General features: G+C 35.8%; 1 protein-coding gene across 4 annotated transcripts in view; it reads left to right on the top strand.

Annotated features, from left to right (window-relative positions):
- Nucleotides 1-21,079, top strand: part of CDH18 (cadherin 18) — a 497,768-nt gene that overhangs the window by 472,279 nt on the left and 4,410 nt on the right. For 2 of the 4 annotated variants that reach the window (XM_059061733.2, XM_067030817.1), the window contains one exon: nucleotides 14,577-14,828. In XM_059061733.2, coding sequence (XP_058917716.1) covers nucleotides 14,577-14,828 — 252 coding nt within the window. The remainder of the gene's footprint in view (nucleotides 1-14,576; nucleotides 14,829-21,079) is intronic. The other 2 variants (XM_067030818.1, XM_067030819.1) reach the window with 2 other exon arrangements.

The raw sequence follows: 21,079 nt of genomic DNA, 5'->3' as shown, positions 1-21,079 counted from the left end.
ATATGTTAGGAATATACTGGTATAAAACACCAGCATGTAACTAATATTCTGCTCAAGGAAGCAAGCGTCCTATCAAATCAAATACATGCACTCAAAGAAAATGTGGTCCGCTCACTGCTTTGGTTGATAGCTGTTTTTTTTTCTTTTTTTTCCCTTTTATAAAGATATAGATCTTGTGAAATTCTCTATAATTTCTTTTATGTTTTCTATCTTTTTTTTCTCCCTCTGTTTTCTTGAACAGATTAATCTTAATGATTTTACAATCACTGTCAGCTAACTCTACTTTCTTAATAAAGTGATAAATTTTCTTTTTGTTTTTCATCAGGGGGACTGGGGCGACAGGACTGGGATATAATGGTCTTGTTTCTTAATATTTCTAGCAATTTTTAGTTGGGTGTCACACATAGTGTCTAAACCTAGAAGAGTCTCAAATCGGAATATGTTTCTTCAGAGAGTGTTTGCTATTTTCTTGGATGAGCAATTAGAGAGAGGCATCATTACAAGTGAACCTCAGAGACATCTTGGGTTCAGTTCCAAACCGCCACAATAAAGCAATTATCATAATAAAGGGAGTCACATGAAATTTTTTATGCTTTCCAGTGCATATAAAAGTTTTGTTTACACTATACGTTAGTCTATTAAGTGTGAAATAGCATTATGTCTAAAAAATGGACATCCTTTAATTAAAAAATACTCTATTGCTAAAAAATGCTAACCATCTTCTGGGCTTTCAGTGAGTCATAATGTTTTTGCAATAGTAACACCAAAGATCACTGATCACAGGTCACTATAACAAGTTATACTAATAATAATGAAAACGTTGGATGTATTGTGAAAATTACCAGAATGTGACATAGAAACACAAAGTGAGCAAATGCTGTTGGGAAAATGGTGGCATTAGACTTGCTCAATACAGGGTTGTCTCAAGCTTTCAATTTGTAAAAAAACCCACAATATCCACAAAGCACAGTAAAGCAAAGCAAGATAAAAGGAGGTATGCCTGTACTTTAATCCAATCAGGGTAGGATTGAACTAAGTCAAGGCCAAGTCAATGCTAATTTGCAGTTTTCTTTAGATTCAGCCTGTCTCTGAACTATCCCTGTCCCTAAGGCATGGCCCTCTAGGGCTTTCAACCGAGAGAGCCTGTTTGTGCACTAGGGCCATTCACCCTGGTCCCCTACTTTAATCATTGTCTGTTCAACAGGAAGAGATGGAAAAAACAAAAGCTCTTCTTTTCCACTTAGAGTTTTAGATGTCTGCTAAACTTTCAATTTAACTTTCAATTTAACAAATATCTTTAGGGAGAATCAGCCATGTGTTTAAGGCCCCTTAATTTCCAGTATGACTGTGGGCCGAGGAGGGTGGGAGAGAGGGAGACACAAGAGGGAAGAGATATGGGAATATATGTGTATGTATAACTGATTCACTTTGTTATAAAGCAGAAACTAACACACCATTGTAAAGCAATTATATGCTAATAAAAATGTTAAAAAAAATGATTGAAGGGCTAGGACATGGCACAAAAAGCTGATCATTTAAAGCTGGAAACCAAAAAAAAAAAAAAAAGATAAGATTGGTTAAAAAAAAAAAAAAAAAAGTTCTCCTATTTTCTCTGTCCCCAGCTTGGAATTCCAGCCTCTTGTTAGCTCCTAGTATAAACAAATACACACCTTCCCACATTTTTTTTTGCCCTCTCTAGAATTTTACCCCTCTACTTACCTCACTTCAGCAGTTCTCTAATGTCATTAAACAGAAATTTCCTTGAAGATTTCAGGCTCTTCTCTCAGTTATCAGAGAGAGTATTGGTTAGTCAAAAACTACTGTTTTATCCATATTACGTTTTATACTGCAAGAACCTTTTGGCAAGTTTCATTAACTAGTTGGGATATAAACTGGGCTTGGAAGAAAGGGCACAGTTCATTGACAATCTAATTATCATTAAGATGCTGGCTGCCTGGTTGTTCATGTATATGCTACAGATATTTGTTCTTAAAATTTTAATTAAAATTAGTTCAGAATCCCATCCTATGTACTGAGCAAAACCCAAATCCTTTCCAAAATTTCTGAGGATTATCTCTATTTCTCTGGCTTTTGTTTTCTCTGTTACTCTTCCATGCCTGCTATAATCTTTCTCCTCAAAGTACCATGTGCTCAAAGCACAAACTATTACCAAAAGTAGAATGAACAGAGTTCAGGGAAAGAGCAGCCCAGCTTGGCAAAGGGATACGAGAATGAAGAAAACTGTAGCCTAAAAATTGATGTCAAACTCATTCTTTTTTTAAAAAAATCTTTACTGAGATAACATGTACAGCTAAATAAACTTAACCTATGGATGGATCCTGAAAATCACCTCCAAAGTACAGAGACATTGAGAATCACAAGAAGATATTTAGGTACTGGCCCAAATCTACCCATTAAATCTTACTGTATAGGAGGAATCCCTGGGATTCAGAGCTCAAAGAACCTCCCCAAGGGGAGGGTCAGAGAACATTGCAGGGTCATTGCAGGTTGAAGGACAGAGGCAGTTAACATATAGTGGAGTGTACTTAATATTAGAAAGAGAAAACCATACTTAAATATCTAAGGAAGACTTCTTGAGTTGATGCATGAAAATATTACCAATTTAAATATTCGGGTACGGTGATAAAATTCAAATGGACACTGCCAACACCTGAATTAGTAACCAGAAAGATCAAAGAGGAGGCAGCACTGTCCAAGAGAACATTGCTTTCTCCATCACAGCCTCACAAGGTGAGCTGGGAGGTGGAGTCGTTGTCCTTGGGCACCTCCCTGCCCCTCTGAGTCTTGCGGCATTTAGCTGCCTCTCCTGGTCCCTATCATCTACCAACCCCCACTTTTTGTCAAAGTCTTGGGAGCACTTTCTCCATCCATACTCGAAATTATAACTGGAAAAATTCAATGCCCATAAAAGCAAGTGGGCTAGCACCTCAGACACCCAACACTCAATACCCCACAGTGATCGCCAAAGCAAATCCACATCCTTAAATGACAAATGGGGTTATTTGATACCCTGCACCTCCCTAATCCTAGCACTTATCACACTGTGACCTCTCTCCCATTTAGACTGTAAGCTCTGTGAGGACAGGGATATTTGTCTGACTTATTTGCTGCTATGTTCCTAACTGCTACCAGAGTGCCAGACACAGAGGAAAGTTTAGATAAAAATCTGTTAAATGAGAAAAAAAAAAGAAAAAAGAAGGAGAAGGAAGCAACATAGAAGAATGTTTCAGAGTTCGACTCAGGAAACCAGTTGCCTCAATATGAAACCAGGTTCCTCTGCTAATTATGTGTGAGTCCATAGCCAAGTTCTTGCTCTCAGTGTGTTTCAGCTTCCTCTTTTGTCAAATGGAGATATGGAAGCAATTGTTACCATTTCATTTTTATGAAGAGAGATCAAAATACAAAGAAGTTGAAATCGTGCACAAAGTGATGCAAATTATAAAGGACACAATGAAGATAACTAAGAATTAAATAAATAAATAGATGGAAAAATAATAATGAAATACCTGAAGGAATTACCTTGAGTGAAGGAATATATGGGTTTTAGATCCAAAAATATGTATAGTATCCCTAACTTGAGAGATAAGAAATAATTTTACAAATTTCCAGACAATGAATTTAAATTGTAAAGAGAATAATCAGTGCTGAAATACTCATTTGCAAGATCACAAGCTAATAGTTCATGGACCTTCTTTTAGTGACATTTCAAAGAAACAACTACAATAAAATACATCTCTGCCTATTTAAGATGACACTCATATGGCAATTAGGGAAGGGTATTTTAAAATATTGAATGCCTCTGAAAATATAAAAACCATGTGTCAATTACAGTAAAATTCTATTGACAAAATATTTGGAGCTATAGCGAACAAATAAAAGTAAAATAAAATAAAAATAAATTTCTGAAAAAGTAAAGACAGTATAAAACAAACAATACATGATTAAATATCAAACAGAAATAATGATTTGAGTAGCATATTCTCATAGAAAAGCAATAATGATAATATAATAGGCTATATAATATTTCTTAAGAAACGTCTATGAAATGCACTTTGAATATTTTCAGTAAGAATATACTCATGTATTGCATTGAATTAAAAATGAAATAAAACACCTGAAATACACACACACACACACACACAGACTCAGCCCTATCCCCTCCCCTGACATTTTACATGGGGCTGTCCAGTGTGTCCTCCAGCCTCACACATTCACCACCATTCGTAATCTCCTTTCTTAGAATGCTTTCCTCTAAAAGAAATTCTACAGTCAGCTCTTAACATTTTTTTTTCCTGCCATTCAGTCTTCAAGGCATTGTCTGCTGTGTATGAGACAGTGATCTAAGCTGTCCAGATGCAAGGAAATAAAACACATAGCTCCTGCTTTCAAGTGACTCTCCATCTATTTGGGAAAATAAAGATGAAATGAAATGTAACTTGCAATTGAAGGCAGTGAAATGTGAGTTATTTTAGAGAGATCACTGAAAGTCCTATAATTAAAAGAAGTGGAACATGATTTGACTTTATAGGATAGAGTCCATTCCCTCAGGTAGAGCGGATCAGAGAATACTTTTCAATGAGGTGGGGAATGAAGACAGCATAGAGATGACAGAATGCAACATTAGTCCTAGGAATCTAGCCAGGGAGATGTGGCAGAGCAGAGACATGAGCATTTTAATTCACTATTAAAAACACTAAATGGGCTTCCCTGGTGGTGCAGTGGTTGCAAGTCCGCCTACCGATGCAGGGGACACGGGTTCGTGCCCCGGTCCGGGAAGATCCCACATGCCGCGGAGCGGCTGGGCCCGTGAGCCATGGCCGCTGAGCCTGCGCGTCCGGAGCCTGTGCTCCGCAACGGGAGAGGCCACAGCAGTGAGAGGCCCGCGTACCGAAAAACAACAAACAAACAAAAAAACCACACTAAATAATAAGCACTGTGCTGTATTTTGTGCTTCGGCCAAACAAATAAGATATTCTGCCATTAATTCTTTAGTTGCTCTAGTACCAAACTGGCAGATAGAAAAATTTTTGCTAAGCAACCGTCTTCAATATTTGTCTGGAAAGTTATGACCCCTTACCTATTAAATAAGAAACATTTTGATTTGGAAAATAGCCAAGTGATGGGTTTCTATTTTTTTAACAACATATACAGCAAAACGCATATTGTAAATACGTTTTTTGATTATGACCTTATTTTTATCATTAACTAATATACTGGTAATAACACAATTTTATTTAAAATTAAAAACTGGAGTTCAGATGATAGGTTTTAAGTTACAGCATTTAAAAATTATATTACCTTAAAACAACAATGAAAGCATGATATGTTTTCTGATTAAAATGTAGTTTTTTTCTACAACCATCTTCTCTTTAAATTGTGACAGGTAAACTTTTCATCTTGGCATCAAAGAAATCCATTGTATAATTTCAACGTTTTAACCAAATATCTATCATAAATGAACTAAAGCCATAATGTCATAAAGTCTGTGAGTCTAGGCTTACCCCAGGAGGGTCTGTGCATACAGTACCTTTGTTCATTCATTTTGTAATAGAAAAGTGTAGCCTAATCCACTAATATAAAATCATCATTCGTCTACAAGTCTGTTCTGCTTCATGATCTTTATGCTGCCTCTTGAGGGACTAGGTTTTATTTGATGCAAGATTTGCCAGACTAATTTCTAGGCTTAATACCGACTGTCAAGTGCATTTGTAAATCTTACAGATTTTAGTAGGGGAAGAGATTATTTTTAACTATGTATATGTTTGTATCTCTGTTTATTTTCAGGGTTCTAAGTCACATTTCATGTGCTTTTCAGATTGAAAATCCTTATCGTAATTTAATTGATAATTTGCTATCAGGAACATCTACTTCTCAAATTTTCTCTAGGTTATCTTCTTTAGATACATGTTTTCCACTTCTGTGGACATTTCCAGTCTTTAAAAATGAATGAGCTCACTAACACAACATTGTAAAGCAACTATACTCCAATAAAACTTAATTTTAAAAAAGAAAAAAATGAATGGGCCCAAATAGCACATTCTTTTTATTTTTTTTGTGGTACGCGGGCCTCCCACTGCTGTGGCCTCGCCTGTTGCGGAGCGCAGGCTCCGGACACATAGGCTCAGCGGCCATGGCTCACGGGCCCAGCCGCTCCGCGGCATGTGGGATCCTACCGGACCGGGGCACGAACCCGCGCCCCCTGCATCGGCAGGCGGACTCTCAACCACTGCGCCACCAGGGAAGGCCAGCACATTCTTTTAAAAATAGTGAGTGAACTGCACCAAAAATGACCATTTTAAATCATATTAAATGGAAGATTCTGTAGACTGTCACTTTCACCTTGTTGCATAATTTTGAAGATTTTTTTCCCTAGGTTTTATTACTTTTTATTATTTCCTTGTAATATTACTTTTAAAAGTGAAGGTCTTATTATTCATAAGTTTTATCTTTTTTAACAAATACTTAATAACCATTTTCAGAAAATACTGATTTTCCTTGTGGCTGTTTGGGTTTGGTGAAGGAATATCTAAATTTATGTTGCATTGATTTTAAGATAAGGGATATTTTCAAATTTGACTATGAACTGTTAAGAAGATGTCTTTGGGGGCATTTTCGTTCAGATTTCATAGTCCACTGATAGTGAAATGCAGTTTTTTAGTTTGATACGTATTGGAAATCATGAGAAATTTTACATTTATTTTGTGCTTCTTTGGCATTGTCAGATCCGTAGGAGTTGATATTCCCATCATTTATTTTTGTCCTTCAAATGAGAACTCACAGCTGGTATTGTAATGTGCTTAATGTCTCTATAGATTATAACCATTTAAAATTCTGTTTTTTTCCACAGGGCTTCAAGAGACCATTTAGCATTTTTTCTCCCATTCCTAAATAAAATAGCACATGCACAGTCTGTCCTGAGAATATAGTTGCAAATGATGCCTCAGACAGTCTCTAGGGGGTGTGGGAGCACCTGTGCCCCAAGTCACTACTGTCAGTGACGCAGCTGAGACATGAGACACGTTGTTTTTATTCAGCTACGAATCTCCTCTCTCCTCCCAGTCAAGTCTCGGTCTTCACTTACTAGCATTTACCCAGTCATACTTGATAGACTCACACTATCCTTTATGGGAAGGCAGATACTCAGAGCTTGGCTAGTGAGAAGGCAAACAGTCTGTAAGCCATCATGACCCCAATATGGGAAAGGGTGACTTGCAAATGTAGTGGTTTGTTTTAGTGAGTCTTTTGTTCTAGATAGAAAAATATGCTTTTATTTTCTCCTTAGTGATTTTAACCTCTGTTGACTATTTTTTTTTTTACTTTCATGTATTTTTTTTCTAATGGGTTTGTCAACCCACACCTTATCACCTTCTTTTATATTCCTACTCACAGTGACAGCAAAAATTTAAAAAAAAAAGGAAAACAGAACCAAACAAATAACTGACACATATTCTAAGCAATAAAAATATGACTAATTTTGCCATTCTGTGCCACTTTGTTTTGCTTTCCTATTGTGAAAATGTAGGTTACACTCTTTTGCCTTAATTCCTTCCTTGCTTGGAATCACAGTCATCAACTCTACCCTCTGCCTTAAGGGGGTAAAATTTATTTAAAAACAGATTTTAAAATAATTTTAAGAACAGGAATATGTGTTTGCTTTTTCAGTCTCTCTAAGGATTTATCTTTAGAGTTTCCTTTAGTGTTTGTAAATATCATGACTCCATAATTTATTGTACTTGACTCGTCCATTTCCTACTAAAAATGTAGTATTTATTAAAGGTATGTGATAAATATTGGGTAGAGGTTTTCTGTTGAAATCCATATACTTTATTTTTTATTTTTTTGGTAAACCGCTGTTCTCTGTACTTCTACAGTTTCTGCAATTATTATATTATTGTGACATGCTTATGAATTATTTTAGATTTGGGGTTGGGTTTCTACTTAAAAAGCTGTTTTTCTTCTTTATTACCCTATTCATCTAAACTAACACTCTTATGCAAATTTATATGTGTTTTTCATGAGCAGATTTGCTGATATTCTTCAAGATTCATATTTTTGTTTCATACGTATTCACGTTCTTTTTTTACGTCACAGAGTCTTGTATACATACATAGACATAATTAATAGCAAAGAAGGTGGAGCAGTTTTCAAATGTGGTTTTCATATGTTGATAATAGATGGTAGCTTCTTTTCAGAAAAAGCTGTTTTCCTGCTGTGAGTGGAGGAATAGTGCTCAAGAGAAAATGGCAAAATAAGCTTAGAATAGCTAGCTAGTCTATGGCATCTGATGAAATATGTATATTAATAAATTGATTACTAACCTCCTTTGAGAACTTAGAGTTACCCTATATACTTATTTGGGTCACTTAAGATGGTTACAAATATTTACCAGCATTGTTTATGAATCTGAAAGCAGAGTCTTTAGACAATGTATGGTTGTATTTATCTGGGATTTAAAAAGCATCAAGAAGGAGTGTGGCAGGTGGTCAAAGGGGTGACATTCCAGGGTGCAAATAGGAACATAATGACATATTGAATCATGCATTTGTGGTTTGGCAGAAACACAAGTGAGGCCAGGAGAATGTTTACAAACTTAAATGAACTTGCAGAATCCAGTTGAAAATTGAGATTAGGGCAATTCTAGGATTAAAAGAATGGAAAGTCAGGAAGCAGGAGAAAAAGAATCAACCTTCAGCAGAGAGCATGAGGAGATCAAGATAGATTAGTTCATTTTGGTTTTAATTTCTTAATACATGTCAATATAATGAGGAAACTGTAACAGAAGACAGGCTCCTGCTGAGTGTAGTTCAAATCATTATTTATCAAGTACCTGTTATGTGAAAGGTACTTTGCAGGAAAGCAAAAGAGCGTTGTTTCCTGCATGGGCTCTGATGATAGTTAAATTATGAATGGATCTTATTGCTGCTGGAAGACCAGATAAAAATGAAATGCTATGAAGCCATGCATATTTATCTCTTTGGTGGAAGTTAAGTTTCTATCTCCCAGCTTTTTCTTCAGCTTAAAAAAAAAGTTTAGTCCAATTACAGAGCTACATCTGAAGATCTCAAATGTTTCTGCTATTGTGATAGATTTGGAAATATTACTTTAATAGTCTGCTAGGCTATACTTGAGATACAGTTTACCTTTATGTCTGCATGATCAAATAAAGAATCCGTTGAAATGGCAGGGAGGGTATGGGCATCTGATAATTTAAGAGTTTTAAAGAACACATGATTTTTTAAAAAATCAATTAACCATAAACATAATGGTTTATTTCTCAATTATATTCCACTGGTCTCTATGTCTATCTTTATGGCAGTACTACAAGGTCTAGATTACTATAGCTTTGTAGTCAGTTTTGAAATCAGAAGCGCGAGTCCTCTGATTTTGTTCTTCTTTATCAGGATTGTTTTGACTATTTGAGATTCATTGCATTTCCATTTGAATTTAGGATGAGTTTTTTTTCCATTTCTGCAAAAAACACCATTGGAATTTTGATAGGGACTGCATTGAATCTACTTTTGGTAACATTGTCATCTTAACAATATTAAGTCTTCCAACCCATAAACATGGGATATCTTCTCATTTATTTAGATATTTAATTTCTTTCCATGAAGTTGTGTAGTTTTGGGTATACAAGGCTTGTGCTTCTTTTGTTAAATATATTAAACATTTCATTCTCTTTTATGCTATTGTAAATGAAAATTTTTATACATCTTTATTGGAGTATAATTGCTTCACATGCTGTGTTAGTTTCTGTTGTACAGCAAAGTGAATCAGCCATATGCATACATATATCCCCATATCCCCTCCGTCTTTTTATTATTATTTTTTTAATTTATTTATTTATTTTTGCGGTACGCGGGCCTCTCACTGTTGTGGCCTCTCCCGTTGAGGCGCACAGGCTCCGGACGTGCAGCCATGGCTCACGGGCCCAGCCGCTCCGCGCGGCATGTGGGATCCTCCCGGACCGGGGCACGAACCCGCGTCCCCTGCGTCGGCAGGCGGACTCCCAACTACTGCACCACCAGGGAAGCGCCCCTCCCTCTTGAGCTTCCCTCCCACCCCTCTAGGTTGTCGCTAAGCACCCAGCTGATCTCCCTGTGCTATGCTGCTGCTTCCCACTATCTATTTTAGATTTGGTAGCGTATATATGTCAATGCTTCTTTCACTTCTCCTTAGCTTCCCCCTCCTCACCCCATGTCCTCAAGTCCATTCTCTATGTCTATGTCTTTATTCCTACCCTGCCACTGTTTTTTTTAGGTTTTAATACTTTCCAAGATATAAGGTAAATTTGGACTTTAATGTAGGATGTGTTTTTGCCCAAAAGAGTATTTTAAAAGCATGCCTTATTTTAACTTAAACTGTACTACAGTTTACGAAAGTAGCACAGAGATTAGAACCTTTCAAGATCTTTCAAACTATTGAACAAAGAAATAATAGAGCACATACTACTAGTTCATGAAAATTATATCTGAATTTTAGAAGCACTGTGTTACTTGTATTATACTGTTGTATTCTGTAGCCTTCTGTCCCTATAGAAAGGTAGAAGTTGGAAGTGTATCTATCTACCCAACCTTGTATTTTACTGTAATATTTTTTGTGTGAAAGATCCCCCCAAAAGTCCCTGGACTTCCTATAGTTGCAAAAATAAAATTTTGTTATTGTTTTTCAAAGGACTCAAAATTTCAATTCTTTCACAGTCATCACAATGATATTTGTAAATATCTCCACGATTCAACTATTGTATATCTGCATGGCAGTCTCCCGGCTTCCTCCTATATGTGTCCATGTCATTTTCTGAACAAAATGGGATATGCCAACAAAATAAATAATACATTGTCATCTATTTTGAAAGGCTAAACCATGTTCAAGGCTATTTCCACATTGCATCAAAGTTATAGTTGCTGGGAATGTCAGGAAAATATTGATTGTATTCCGAAAGACATTAATTACTAACAGAGTTTCCCAAATTTTTCTTTAAATTTCTAAGTCATTTCAGGCCCCTAAACTCATATAAGACATGTAGAATTTTCACACTGTTTGTTTCAAAGATTCTTCATATGACATACTTTTCTAACGCTTTTATCACAGTCAAGGTCTTCTAAACTGGGTTAAAGTATCACTTTTAAAATAGTAGACCCAAATTTATGTGCTGTATTCCAATGAAGTCTTCTCAATAAAGATCTGCATAAAAATTCCATATCATTATTGAATCCTTCTGAGACTGTTTTAGATCTATTGCCTCATTGCTGCATTCAGATAGTATATGTATTTGAAAATAATAGATGTTACTCAAAATCTCTCCCATATGATACTTTTCAAAGTTTACTATCTGACACATATCTTTAGTTCCTGTCTTATTAGTTTAAGGTCTTTGTGCTAGCTGTTTAAAATCTCCTTAAATCTTAATCCAATAAGTTAGCTATATTAGCTTGGTTTCCAAATGTTCTATAATCTTCTGTCTTCATCCAAACTCTTGACAGTTAGAATTAAGAACCAAACTTGGGTACACATTATTAGATTGTCCTTTATTTGACATTGATAATTAGCTCTTCTCATCCACAGATTTTACATCCTGCTATGGTTTCCCTTATTCAGTTTATATTAGTTTTTTATCCAGTTTAAAGTTATGCAAGACTTTCTGTAATACTTTATTTTTTAAGCATTATTTTCAAATTTAGAGATTCGTTGTTCTTCTTGTCACCTAATATTTCAGTTTCAGCAAGACAAAGTTTGTTCTCATATGTATATTTATGTGTGTGTGTATATATATATATGTACACACACACACACACACACACACACACACACACACACACATATATATCTTCTTATCCCTTTCATTTTATTTCAAAGTTTTCTTGTTCAAGTTCAGTGAGCCTACTGCCAAGTACATTTTTTGCAGTTCCAGGGAGGTACACAATATCCCTTGTCAAGAGTTCATTATTCTGCTGTGCTAAGCCCTTCTGGGTAAGAAGCTCTTTGCTTCCTGAATCCTCTTTTCTTTCAAAAGTCAAACCTTCAGCTGGAAAAACAAAAGAATATTGTCATGTCTCCATGTATGAGAGCTTTCCATTTGAGAACTTAAAATGCACTAGAAACATATTCAGGCTTTCTTCTTGTTTCTCATCATGTTTCTGATTGCATTTCCAATAATTATCTTGAAAAAGAACATGCTTCCAGATTAAGAATGTAAAGTGGACATGAGGCTAGAGCCATGAAAGAAAGTCCCCATCTATCCCTGCATGTTATCATGTCATTCCACACATTATGATATTTACTGAGACCTGGGACCAGTGTCTTACATCTCTTCTTCAGAGGACCGGCAGTGAGATTCTCAAACGTGTTTGTGCCTATGAGCACATGTTCATACCTTTTCCTTAGGCTAAGGAATTGTGCATATATGCAAGTTTATATTAATCATGAAGCAACTTCCTACACCTGATAGATGTGCTTACTCAAAGGTCAGGTTTCCAGGAGAGTACCTGTGATGGCTATACTCTTAAAAACACACGTGATGCAGTTTCTCCTCTCTTTTTTTCCCATCATTCTGAAACCTGCTTCAGAGTAGGCAATCGACACACTTTTCTTTAAATTTCTCTTCTTCCAGGTGAGAAAATATTTTTAATAACTTATTAGATTATTTATTTATGTTCTATAATAAATCTTCAACAACTTATACAGATGTATGTGCATATATGTGTGTATATAATTTTAATTTATGTATATAATGTGTATTATTCATGTTTTATTACCTGCATTATATTGAATATTTGAAATATTTATTATCTTTCTATTGCATTAGCTTGGCAATGTACAACCAAGAGAATATAGCTGTAGGGTATTGTGTCATGACTATCATAAACATACTCATAATTTTAAAAATTCCAATTTTCAGAATAAGAGAAATTGATAGGAGAAAAAGAATCCCTAAAAGTAATTGTCTAATGATTTACTGACTTTTTAGTGAAAAGTAATTAACTCAGATGTGTAGTCATGGGTTGGATGCTCTGGGAAGCAGGCTCTGGATTGGAGTTTAGGGGGCAGGATGTTTATTGAAGTGTGCTCTCATGATCGACAGCTCTGGACCACAGTGGGGGTGGACGAAACAAAGGCAGAGTGGACAACTGAGCTGCCATGAAATTTGAATGTGTCCATGGCTGACCCCTTGGGAAAGCTCTGGAACTAAATTTGCCCTTCAGTATTTTCTGCATTCAGCAGAAATGGCTTGACATTTATAACCTTGCAGCAATGAGTCATTGGTTATGTGCTGCTCCAGGAAAGTGTAACCTTGGGTCAGGTGGCAATCTACGGTTCGGGCAACAAGTCACTTCATGCAGGGGTTCTGAGCAGCACATCCAAGTGTGCACCAAAAGGGTCTTTTAGCTAACAGACACGGAAGGGGGACGAACAATGCTAAGCTAAACATTTCCTATGTGCACCTGAGGCATCAATACCGATGGGAAGTGAACTGGTGGAGAAGAGGCAGTGGGACATCCTGGTTTTGAGCAGGGTTCTAGAATGTATTGGGGTTGTAGCTTGATTATTCCCTAGCTCTGTGATTTGAGGCAATTTATCCTCTAGGACTGAGGTTATTTATTTGAAAATTATTATTCCTAATAAAAATGATTTTTCCTAAAATGTAAGGAATTTAACATTGTTGTTTTAACAATTGTTAACAATTTAACAGTTGTGCGGACTGATCAAAATACATCATGCAATCATTTACTATAGTACATAGCATTTTAAAAGCACATAAAAAATGAAATTAACTTTTTTATTTTATTTTTTTTTTTTTGCGGTGCGCGGGCCTCTCACTGTCGTGGCCTCTCCCGTTGTGGAGCACAGGCTCCGGACGCGCAGGCTCAGCGGCCATGGCTCACGGGCCCAGCCGCTCCGCGGCACGTGGGATCTTCCCGGACCGGGGCACGAACCCGTGTCCCCTGCATCGGCAGGCGGACTCTCAACCACTGAGCCACCAGGGAAGCCCGAAATTAACTCTTTTATTCATCATTAACTTACCCATAGTGTGCCCACTATAACAAGAGTGCTTCAAATCACAAGTTTAAAATAGTTTATCAATTGATCTGGTGTCCCCATAAATACATTATCTGTACCAATGATTCTTAAACATTTTTGTACATTAACCTCACCCGAAGTTTCGCTAAAAATATAGCTGTCTATTTCTATCACTTATATTCAGAGTTACCAGGTTTGTGGTAGGAACCACTGGCTCACCCCGAAGTCTGGTATCCATGGATCCTTTTCAGTCCTCTGGCTATTATGCCCATGTCCCAAATGCTTATCGCTTCCTTCCTCCTCTGTCCTCCACTCTTTCCCCTCCCCTTCAGTCCAGGCCATATTAACTTTTCACACAGGTTTCTCCATTTGAGAATGAGTTTTAGTTCCTGGTTAATAATCTCCCCTTCACGTTCCTTTATCCATTTCATAAACTGAAAAGAAGTCACACATGCCCATTTGATCCATTAAAGGAACTGTGAATCTTTAATGGCGGCTTTACTAAGTCCATGTTGTTCTGCTTATGTCTGTCATAGATAACACAGCCAGCATTCTGACAAGGCGGAGGAGATTTAGTCGAACTATTCAGGATGTGTATTACCTCCCCATTATGATCTCTGACGGTGGAATCCCCTCTCTCAGCAGCAGCAGTACCCTCACCATCAGGGTTTGTGCGTGCGAGAGAGACGGGCGCGTGCGGACCTGCCGTGCAGAAGCCCTCCTGTCCTCGGCTGGCTTGAGTACAGGAGCCTTAATCGCTATTCTACTGTGTGTTGTCATTCTCCTAGGTAAGTCATTCGAAATCTTAATGTGTGATGACGATTCTGAGTGTACCCTACAATGGCGCGTTGGAAAAGAGAGCGAGAGAGAGAGAGAGAGAGAGAGAGTCATTTTGACAAAACTTTGGAATTAGTAGTGCTTTACGTGATAACAAGACATGACTTTTTCTTTTAATCAACGTTCTCAATACCATAGTTAATCTGGAATTGATTTGGTTCAAAGGTGATGAAAGAGTTGAAATAGTAAAAGAAGGGTTACAACAAGAGAAATCTTTTTGGAAAGGACCTATTGTAGAAAGAATTAATATTAAATATTCTAAATTTCCTATTGAAAGGACATTTACAATTTATTTCAAAGAACATAAGTGACATTACTCTGCAATGAATGTAACCACCAAATAAAAAGAATAAATTTCTTGTAGAAATTTCTATCAGTCTAAAATGAGTTTATCATCAATCTTAGCTGAATCTTAGAGGACTAAATATAAAATAATTTTTGCCTCAGAGATATCAAATTTTATTAAGTTAAAACTAATACTTTTTTTTAGTTTATTTTTGCATTACATTTTATTTTAAAGGAAAATAAAGTACTTTCTCTAATTTTATGTTATCTTTTTAATCGTTGGAATCTTATCACAACTGCATTTGAAACTAATATTACTATAATCTCTTTAGAATTGCTATACAAAACAAGAAAGGAAATCCAGATTTTTTTATAGGAAAGGCAGATGTAAATAATCTTTTGCTGTATAGTTTAAAATGGGTACGTATATATTTTTCCAGTGTGTCCTCTCCCTCTAGTTTTCTCTTAGGAGCCTTATCTTTTGTTCTTTTCTTGCTACTTTGCATACATAAGGAAAACAAACAAACTATGTACTTTGAGACACAGATATTTTTGCAAGGAATATCCCTTGTTTTGTTCCTGGGTTAGAAGACAAATTACCTGTACAGAGGAGTGGAGATGAAGGTGGAATAAGACTGAGTAGAAAGGATGTTTAGGCAGGGTCGAGGCAGGTTGAGGTAAAATGGCAAAAATGGTGGGCTTTGTTCTAGGAATTTAAGGAGAAGTTGAAAGCAGGGACGTCCCATCATAAAAAATTTGCATGCTGAAGAAAGATGATTATGAATGAAGTGAAGAACAGATCTCATGCTGGTAAAGAGAGCAGGTAGGCAAACCGACTAGGAATATGACACATTTGTCTCACTCAGATATAGCATAATTTGGACCAGTATACTTAAAACGGAGCTGAAGAAGATTGATAGTACCAAGATGTTTTAGGTGAAGTCAAAAGTGATCTTGGAAAAAAAAAAAAAAAGTGATCTTGGGTAATAGGCTGCAAATCACAGGATGGAAATATTTACCAAAATCTTTACTGAATGCTTATTGGAAGTACCTGAGATTCCATTTGAAAACTGCAGTGTTATTTCAGGTCAGTGAACAAATATTTAATGTTTGTGACATTGTATCTTTTCTTGGAACAAGTTTCCAAGGGCTAAAAGTAAAGTAGCCAAAATTTTTTTTTTAAAAAGTGATCTTGTATAAACTGGTTATGAGACTGAGTTAGAACAGTATCAAAGAAGACTTTTCATCTCTTGCTGAATGTGGGCCCTGATCTTCCCTGAATTGGGGGACACCAGAAATGCATTTTGTTGATATCATCACAGCAAGAGTCTATAAAGAGAGAGAGGATAGACTAGGACTGAGCTGTGATAAACTCCAGTGTGATCACTAAATCAAGAAGGATGCGGTAGCAGAGAGCAAAGGAAAAATCACAGAACAAGGAACAAAATTAGTAAGGTATAATATCCTAAAACAAAGAAAATAAGTGCATTAAGGAGGACAGAGCATTCAACAGTGTTCAAAGCTGCCCAAAAGTTAAATGAATTGAGTAGCAAAAAGTATCAATTGCACTTAGCAACTTGGAGTGAGGAGGTTTGATTCACCATAATAAAAACGATTTCACTGCGGTACAGTCTTTTGCAGAAGTGTGGTAGAGATGGTAACCGGGAAAATCAGGCTATCTTGATTTTATTAATTTATATTGATTATTTATATATATTTTAACTTCTATTTTCTTTAGAAATTAACAAATTACCTTTTTTGTCTTTGAAAATGAAAACCAAAATATCACAAACCAAAAAGGAAAACAAAACAAAACCCCGAAGAATAAACAACTATAAACATTGAACCCTCTAGGGTTCCTAACTGAAACTGAAAAGAATAGAACTCAGTGACTTTTCATAAGTCAATTTTACTTCAATTAAAACAAAAACAAAAACACACTCTGACATTACCATAAGTTCCTCCAGAGGCCTTATTCTGAAAGATATTTCAACTGGTGGAGGCATGTTACGTTTGGCTTTTGTTTTCATTTATCATCATAAAATTATGTTTGCATACTAAAATTAAAAATCTTTAAAATTGAAAGATGTCAATATAAGGTACATTTAGGTGTACTATATAAAATAACATTTTATTATTTCATGAAACAATACATCCCTTTAATTAACTTTATGAAAATTTTGTTTCCCCTTTGGGGTAAATAAGAGAACATTTCTATATTTTATGCTGTGCCTCAGGGCTAATGAAACAAAGTTTCTATTTAATATGTTTGCTGTTTCAATTTTTATTGAAACTCAAATGTGTCTTTACAGTTTTATCCAAAGGTTGCAGAATTTCTTAAGCTTAGATTTAAACAATCACTATTTATAATGTAATTTATATTTTTCATGGCATTTTAAGGGTTTATATTGTTATCTGGAAAATATCTTACCGACAGACTTGGATGGAGTCATTTGTAGTTTTGAAATAATGTTGGTTAATGTGTGAGCTCATAGGTTTCAAGGAAAATATCAACAACATCAGAGGTAGCAATACTTTTAGAACTTGTCATTGTGAAATAGCATTCAACCTCAACAGCTAAATAAATCATGAGGTTAATCTTTTAATGCTGAAAAATGTTTTACTTAGTAGCTGTTTGTGAACATGACTGTGATTGTGGAAACTCAGCCCCAGTTTTGCCACTAATTAACGGTGTGATCTCAGGACCCATGAAGTCTCTTGCTTCAATTTCTGAATCTATGAAAATAAAATTTCAACTAGAATGACCTTAGAGTCATCTGTAAACTTTTGTGGTGCTTATTTATGTTTTATTAAAGGTTAAATATGATTCAATATTTTACACTTTGGTCAGACTCCATCTATGTATATATTGATTACCAGAAGATGGTGCTTTCAAACCCAAAGGGCTTAACTTTAAATGGTAAATGTAAACCTTGTGAGTTGAGTTATGTTTTGTCAGGATTACCTTTTGAGATCCATTTCAAGGAATGTATGGAAGAGAATTTAGAGTGAGCCATCACGATGCCATCAGAGTTTGGTGCCAGAGGAGGGGATTGTCAGAGTCCTCTTTCCCTCCCAGGGATCTGACGTTTCTTTTCCAACCCACCCTATGACTTGTCAGAGGGACCAGAACTGTTGGTAGAGTGAACCAGTGCAAGAGACCATTGAATCAGGATCTGCACTAGACCTCTTCCAGCTACCTCTGTATTCCATGCATCACCTATAATCTGCTGACCTACATGAATCCACCACATAGTTTGCTCCTATTCTTGGATGTAAATTGCATCATAAATGAGGATGAAGGTGGATGTGGTGGGAGGAGAGTGAGGAGCTAGGAAAAGAGGCAGAACTGATGAGACGATAACTGCCAACCTGAAAGCTGTTTTAAATGACCTTGTGGGCTCCCCTGAGTCTGAAAAATTGTTTCCATGAGAAGTGTCATGACCAATTATGGCTACAGAAGCTAATCAAAAATCATCTCCCTGACTTGGGCCACCTCATTCTACCAAGTTTAGTGCTCACGTATGATGGTGCAAAAAAAGAATCAAGCGATATTTAGGGGTAAACAAATCTGCTATGAAAAGTAGTTTCGGGGAGTATGTTAGGAGTCAGTCCATAATGTATTCAAATGCAAGTTGTATGTCAGTTTCAGTTATGAAAACTCAAAACCCCTTAGTACTCTAAGCACTGGAATGATAATATAAGTAAGTAAATATAATATAGGAGAAAACAGAGAGAAAACTGTTTCCACAAATTTGAATTCCTTTATGAATAGAATAAATTACTGACACAATAAATTTGCTATACTTTTCTTATAGAAAAAGAATCACTTAGATTTAAAATCCTGGCCAGACTTAAAGAGAAGAAAAAGAAATATACTAACCAAGAATAAAATATTCATTAAAATAAAGATATCTCAAAAATACTACAATTAATTCATTTTATTCCGGACTATGTAATCAAACTTGAAAATACCAGAAATCATTTATAATATAATTTTGAACAAAGGACACGTTCTGTACCCCTCTCTTTTATTTTTTTTAACAACACCATGGCTCTATCATATTATATTTTCCCAGATGAACCACTGAAAGAAGTACGACCCTGTTGTACATGTATGGTTCGATATACTGTGGGAGACTCATTTGAATATACTTATTTGCCTGCCAGTTTGTAAATAGGGAATTAACTCTCAAATTTATATGTATGATTATTATCTTCACTTATTCTCTTCAAATAAATTTGGCCTTGGGATTTTGGGGGAAACATTTAGTTTGTTTTTCAAACTTTAAAAAATATTCTCAAGCAAAATTAGGTGTTTAGTATTAGTATTATTAGTAGTAGTACTAGGAACAGTAAGTTGAATTTAAAAAATAGTTTAAAATTATTTTCCTAGTGAGACTATTACTATTCATGAAGATTCACTTAACCCAGGGCCGCATTATCACTCTCACAGAGATTATTCTTTTGTTCATCCACATAAGAATTGTTTACGGAGTATCTGCTGTGTGCCTTCTGCTCCAGAAACCTCTACTGAACAAACGTGATTGTAAAGAAATTCATTAGGAGTATACCTTCTCATTCATGCTTCCACATTCTTCTCTGAATTGATTTGAATTTGCATTTGACTAAAGGGGCCATATGTCCGTATTTGTCCTGATGTCCTGATGTAATTATAAAGGAAATCCCCTTCCACCCTTAAAAAGTGTCCCAGATTGTATGGCTATTTATAAATTGATCTTTATAATAGTTATGTAACAAATCTATGAATCATTTGTCACTGGCAAGTAACTCTCTTGGTCTAGAAAAGAGACAGATGTAAAACTCTAAATTCAAACTTACCTAGTATCTATATTTTGAATCAACACATATATATCAGGAATATTTTCTTAAATTCAGGGAAATAAGCAAATAGAAGCTATCATAATAATAAACCCAGCATTATCCACTATGTTTCATTAGGCAAATATGATACTGATATTGGTGAAGGATGTAAATTACCTCCATACTTCGATAATAGTATTGATCACATTCTTCCTGTTATACATGCACATAAAGTCCCTTGGCATCAACTACCAACCATTTCAACATAGGAAAATAACTTGATTTATTGACAAAAGTAAGAAATTTTACTATAATAAATTAGGCAGTCTGTAGAAATAGATGTTTGTATCTAGAACAGCCTCCTCAGTTAATCAGAAAGATGAGCAGAAATATATAGTGGATGATAAATATAAACCTCTGGGTAGAATGGAGTGCATTACTTGAGGATACTGCTTGGGCCACTGAATTAGAAAGCTGAAGGCTGGATTTACACGAAAATAAACAGTGAGGTATTAAATGCATATTGATGGCATTCAGTGAAATGTTTCTTTGTTGCTTTTTGTTTGTTGGTTTTTCCCAAAAAGAAAGTATAAGCAATGTGAATGGGAAACTACTGTATTCTGTAGCAGAGCATTTATGAAGCCGAGCCACATGCAGCATCAGCATTTCATTTTCTGCTTTTTCTGTAATCACTCCCTTTCCAACACAGTGACTAACTAATTCCCCATGTCGACTATAATCTCCCCATTGCATTTCCCCATTACTTAGGCAGTATCCTCTTATTCCATACTTTTCCAGATGATTCCCTGACCCTTCCTAAAGATATTTTGTCTCTTTTTTCTTTATTCCCACAGGTTCCCACTTGCCTCTTGTATGCAAAATTAGCTTCTTCCCAGTATACTGTGACCACCTCTTTCCACATTTGGTAGATTTCCCTCTCATAATTATCCTTTCCACTTCTCGCTTGAATATCTATTCCTCTTTCTGTCTACATTTTCAAGTCTTAAAATCACATATACACTATGATATCTATCTAGTTCAAATACAGGCAAAGCTTATCTGTATTGTTTATGGGTATACATAAAAAGGGGTT

This window comes from Kogia breviceps, chromosome 4, assembly GCF_026419965.1.
Source record: "Kogia breviceps isolate mKogBre1 chromosome 4, mKogBre1 haplotype 1, whole genome shotgun sequence".
In the NCBI taxonomy this organism is placed as follows: Eukaryota; Metazoa; Chordata; class Mammalia; order Artiodactyla; family Physeteridae; genus Kogia; species Kogia breviceps.
Note: the sequence above shows the minus strand (reverse complement) of the source record. Positions and strands in the feature narration are given on the sequence as shown.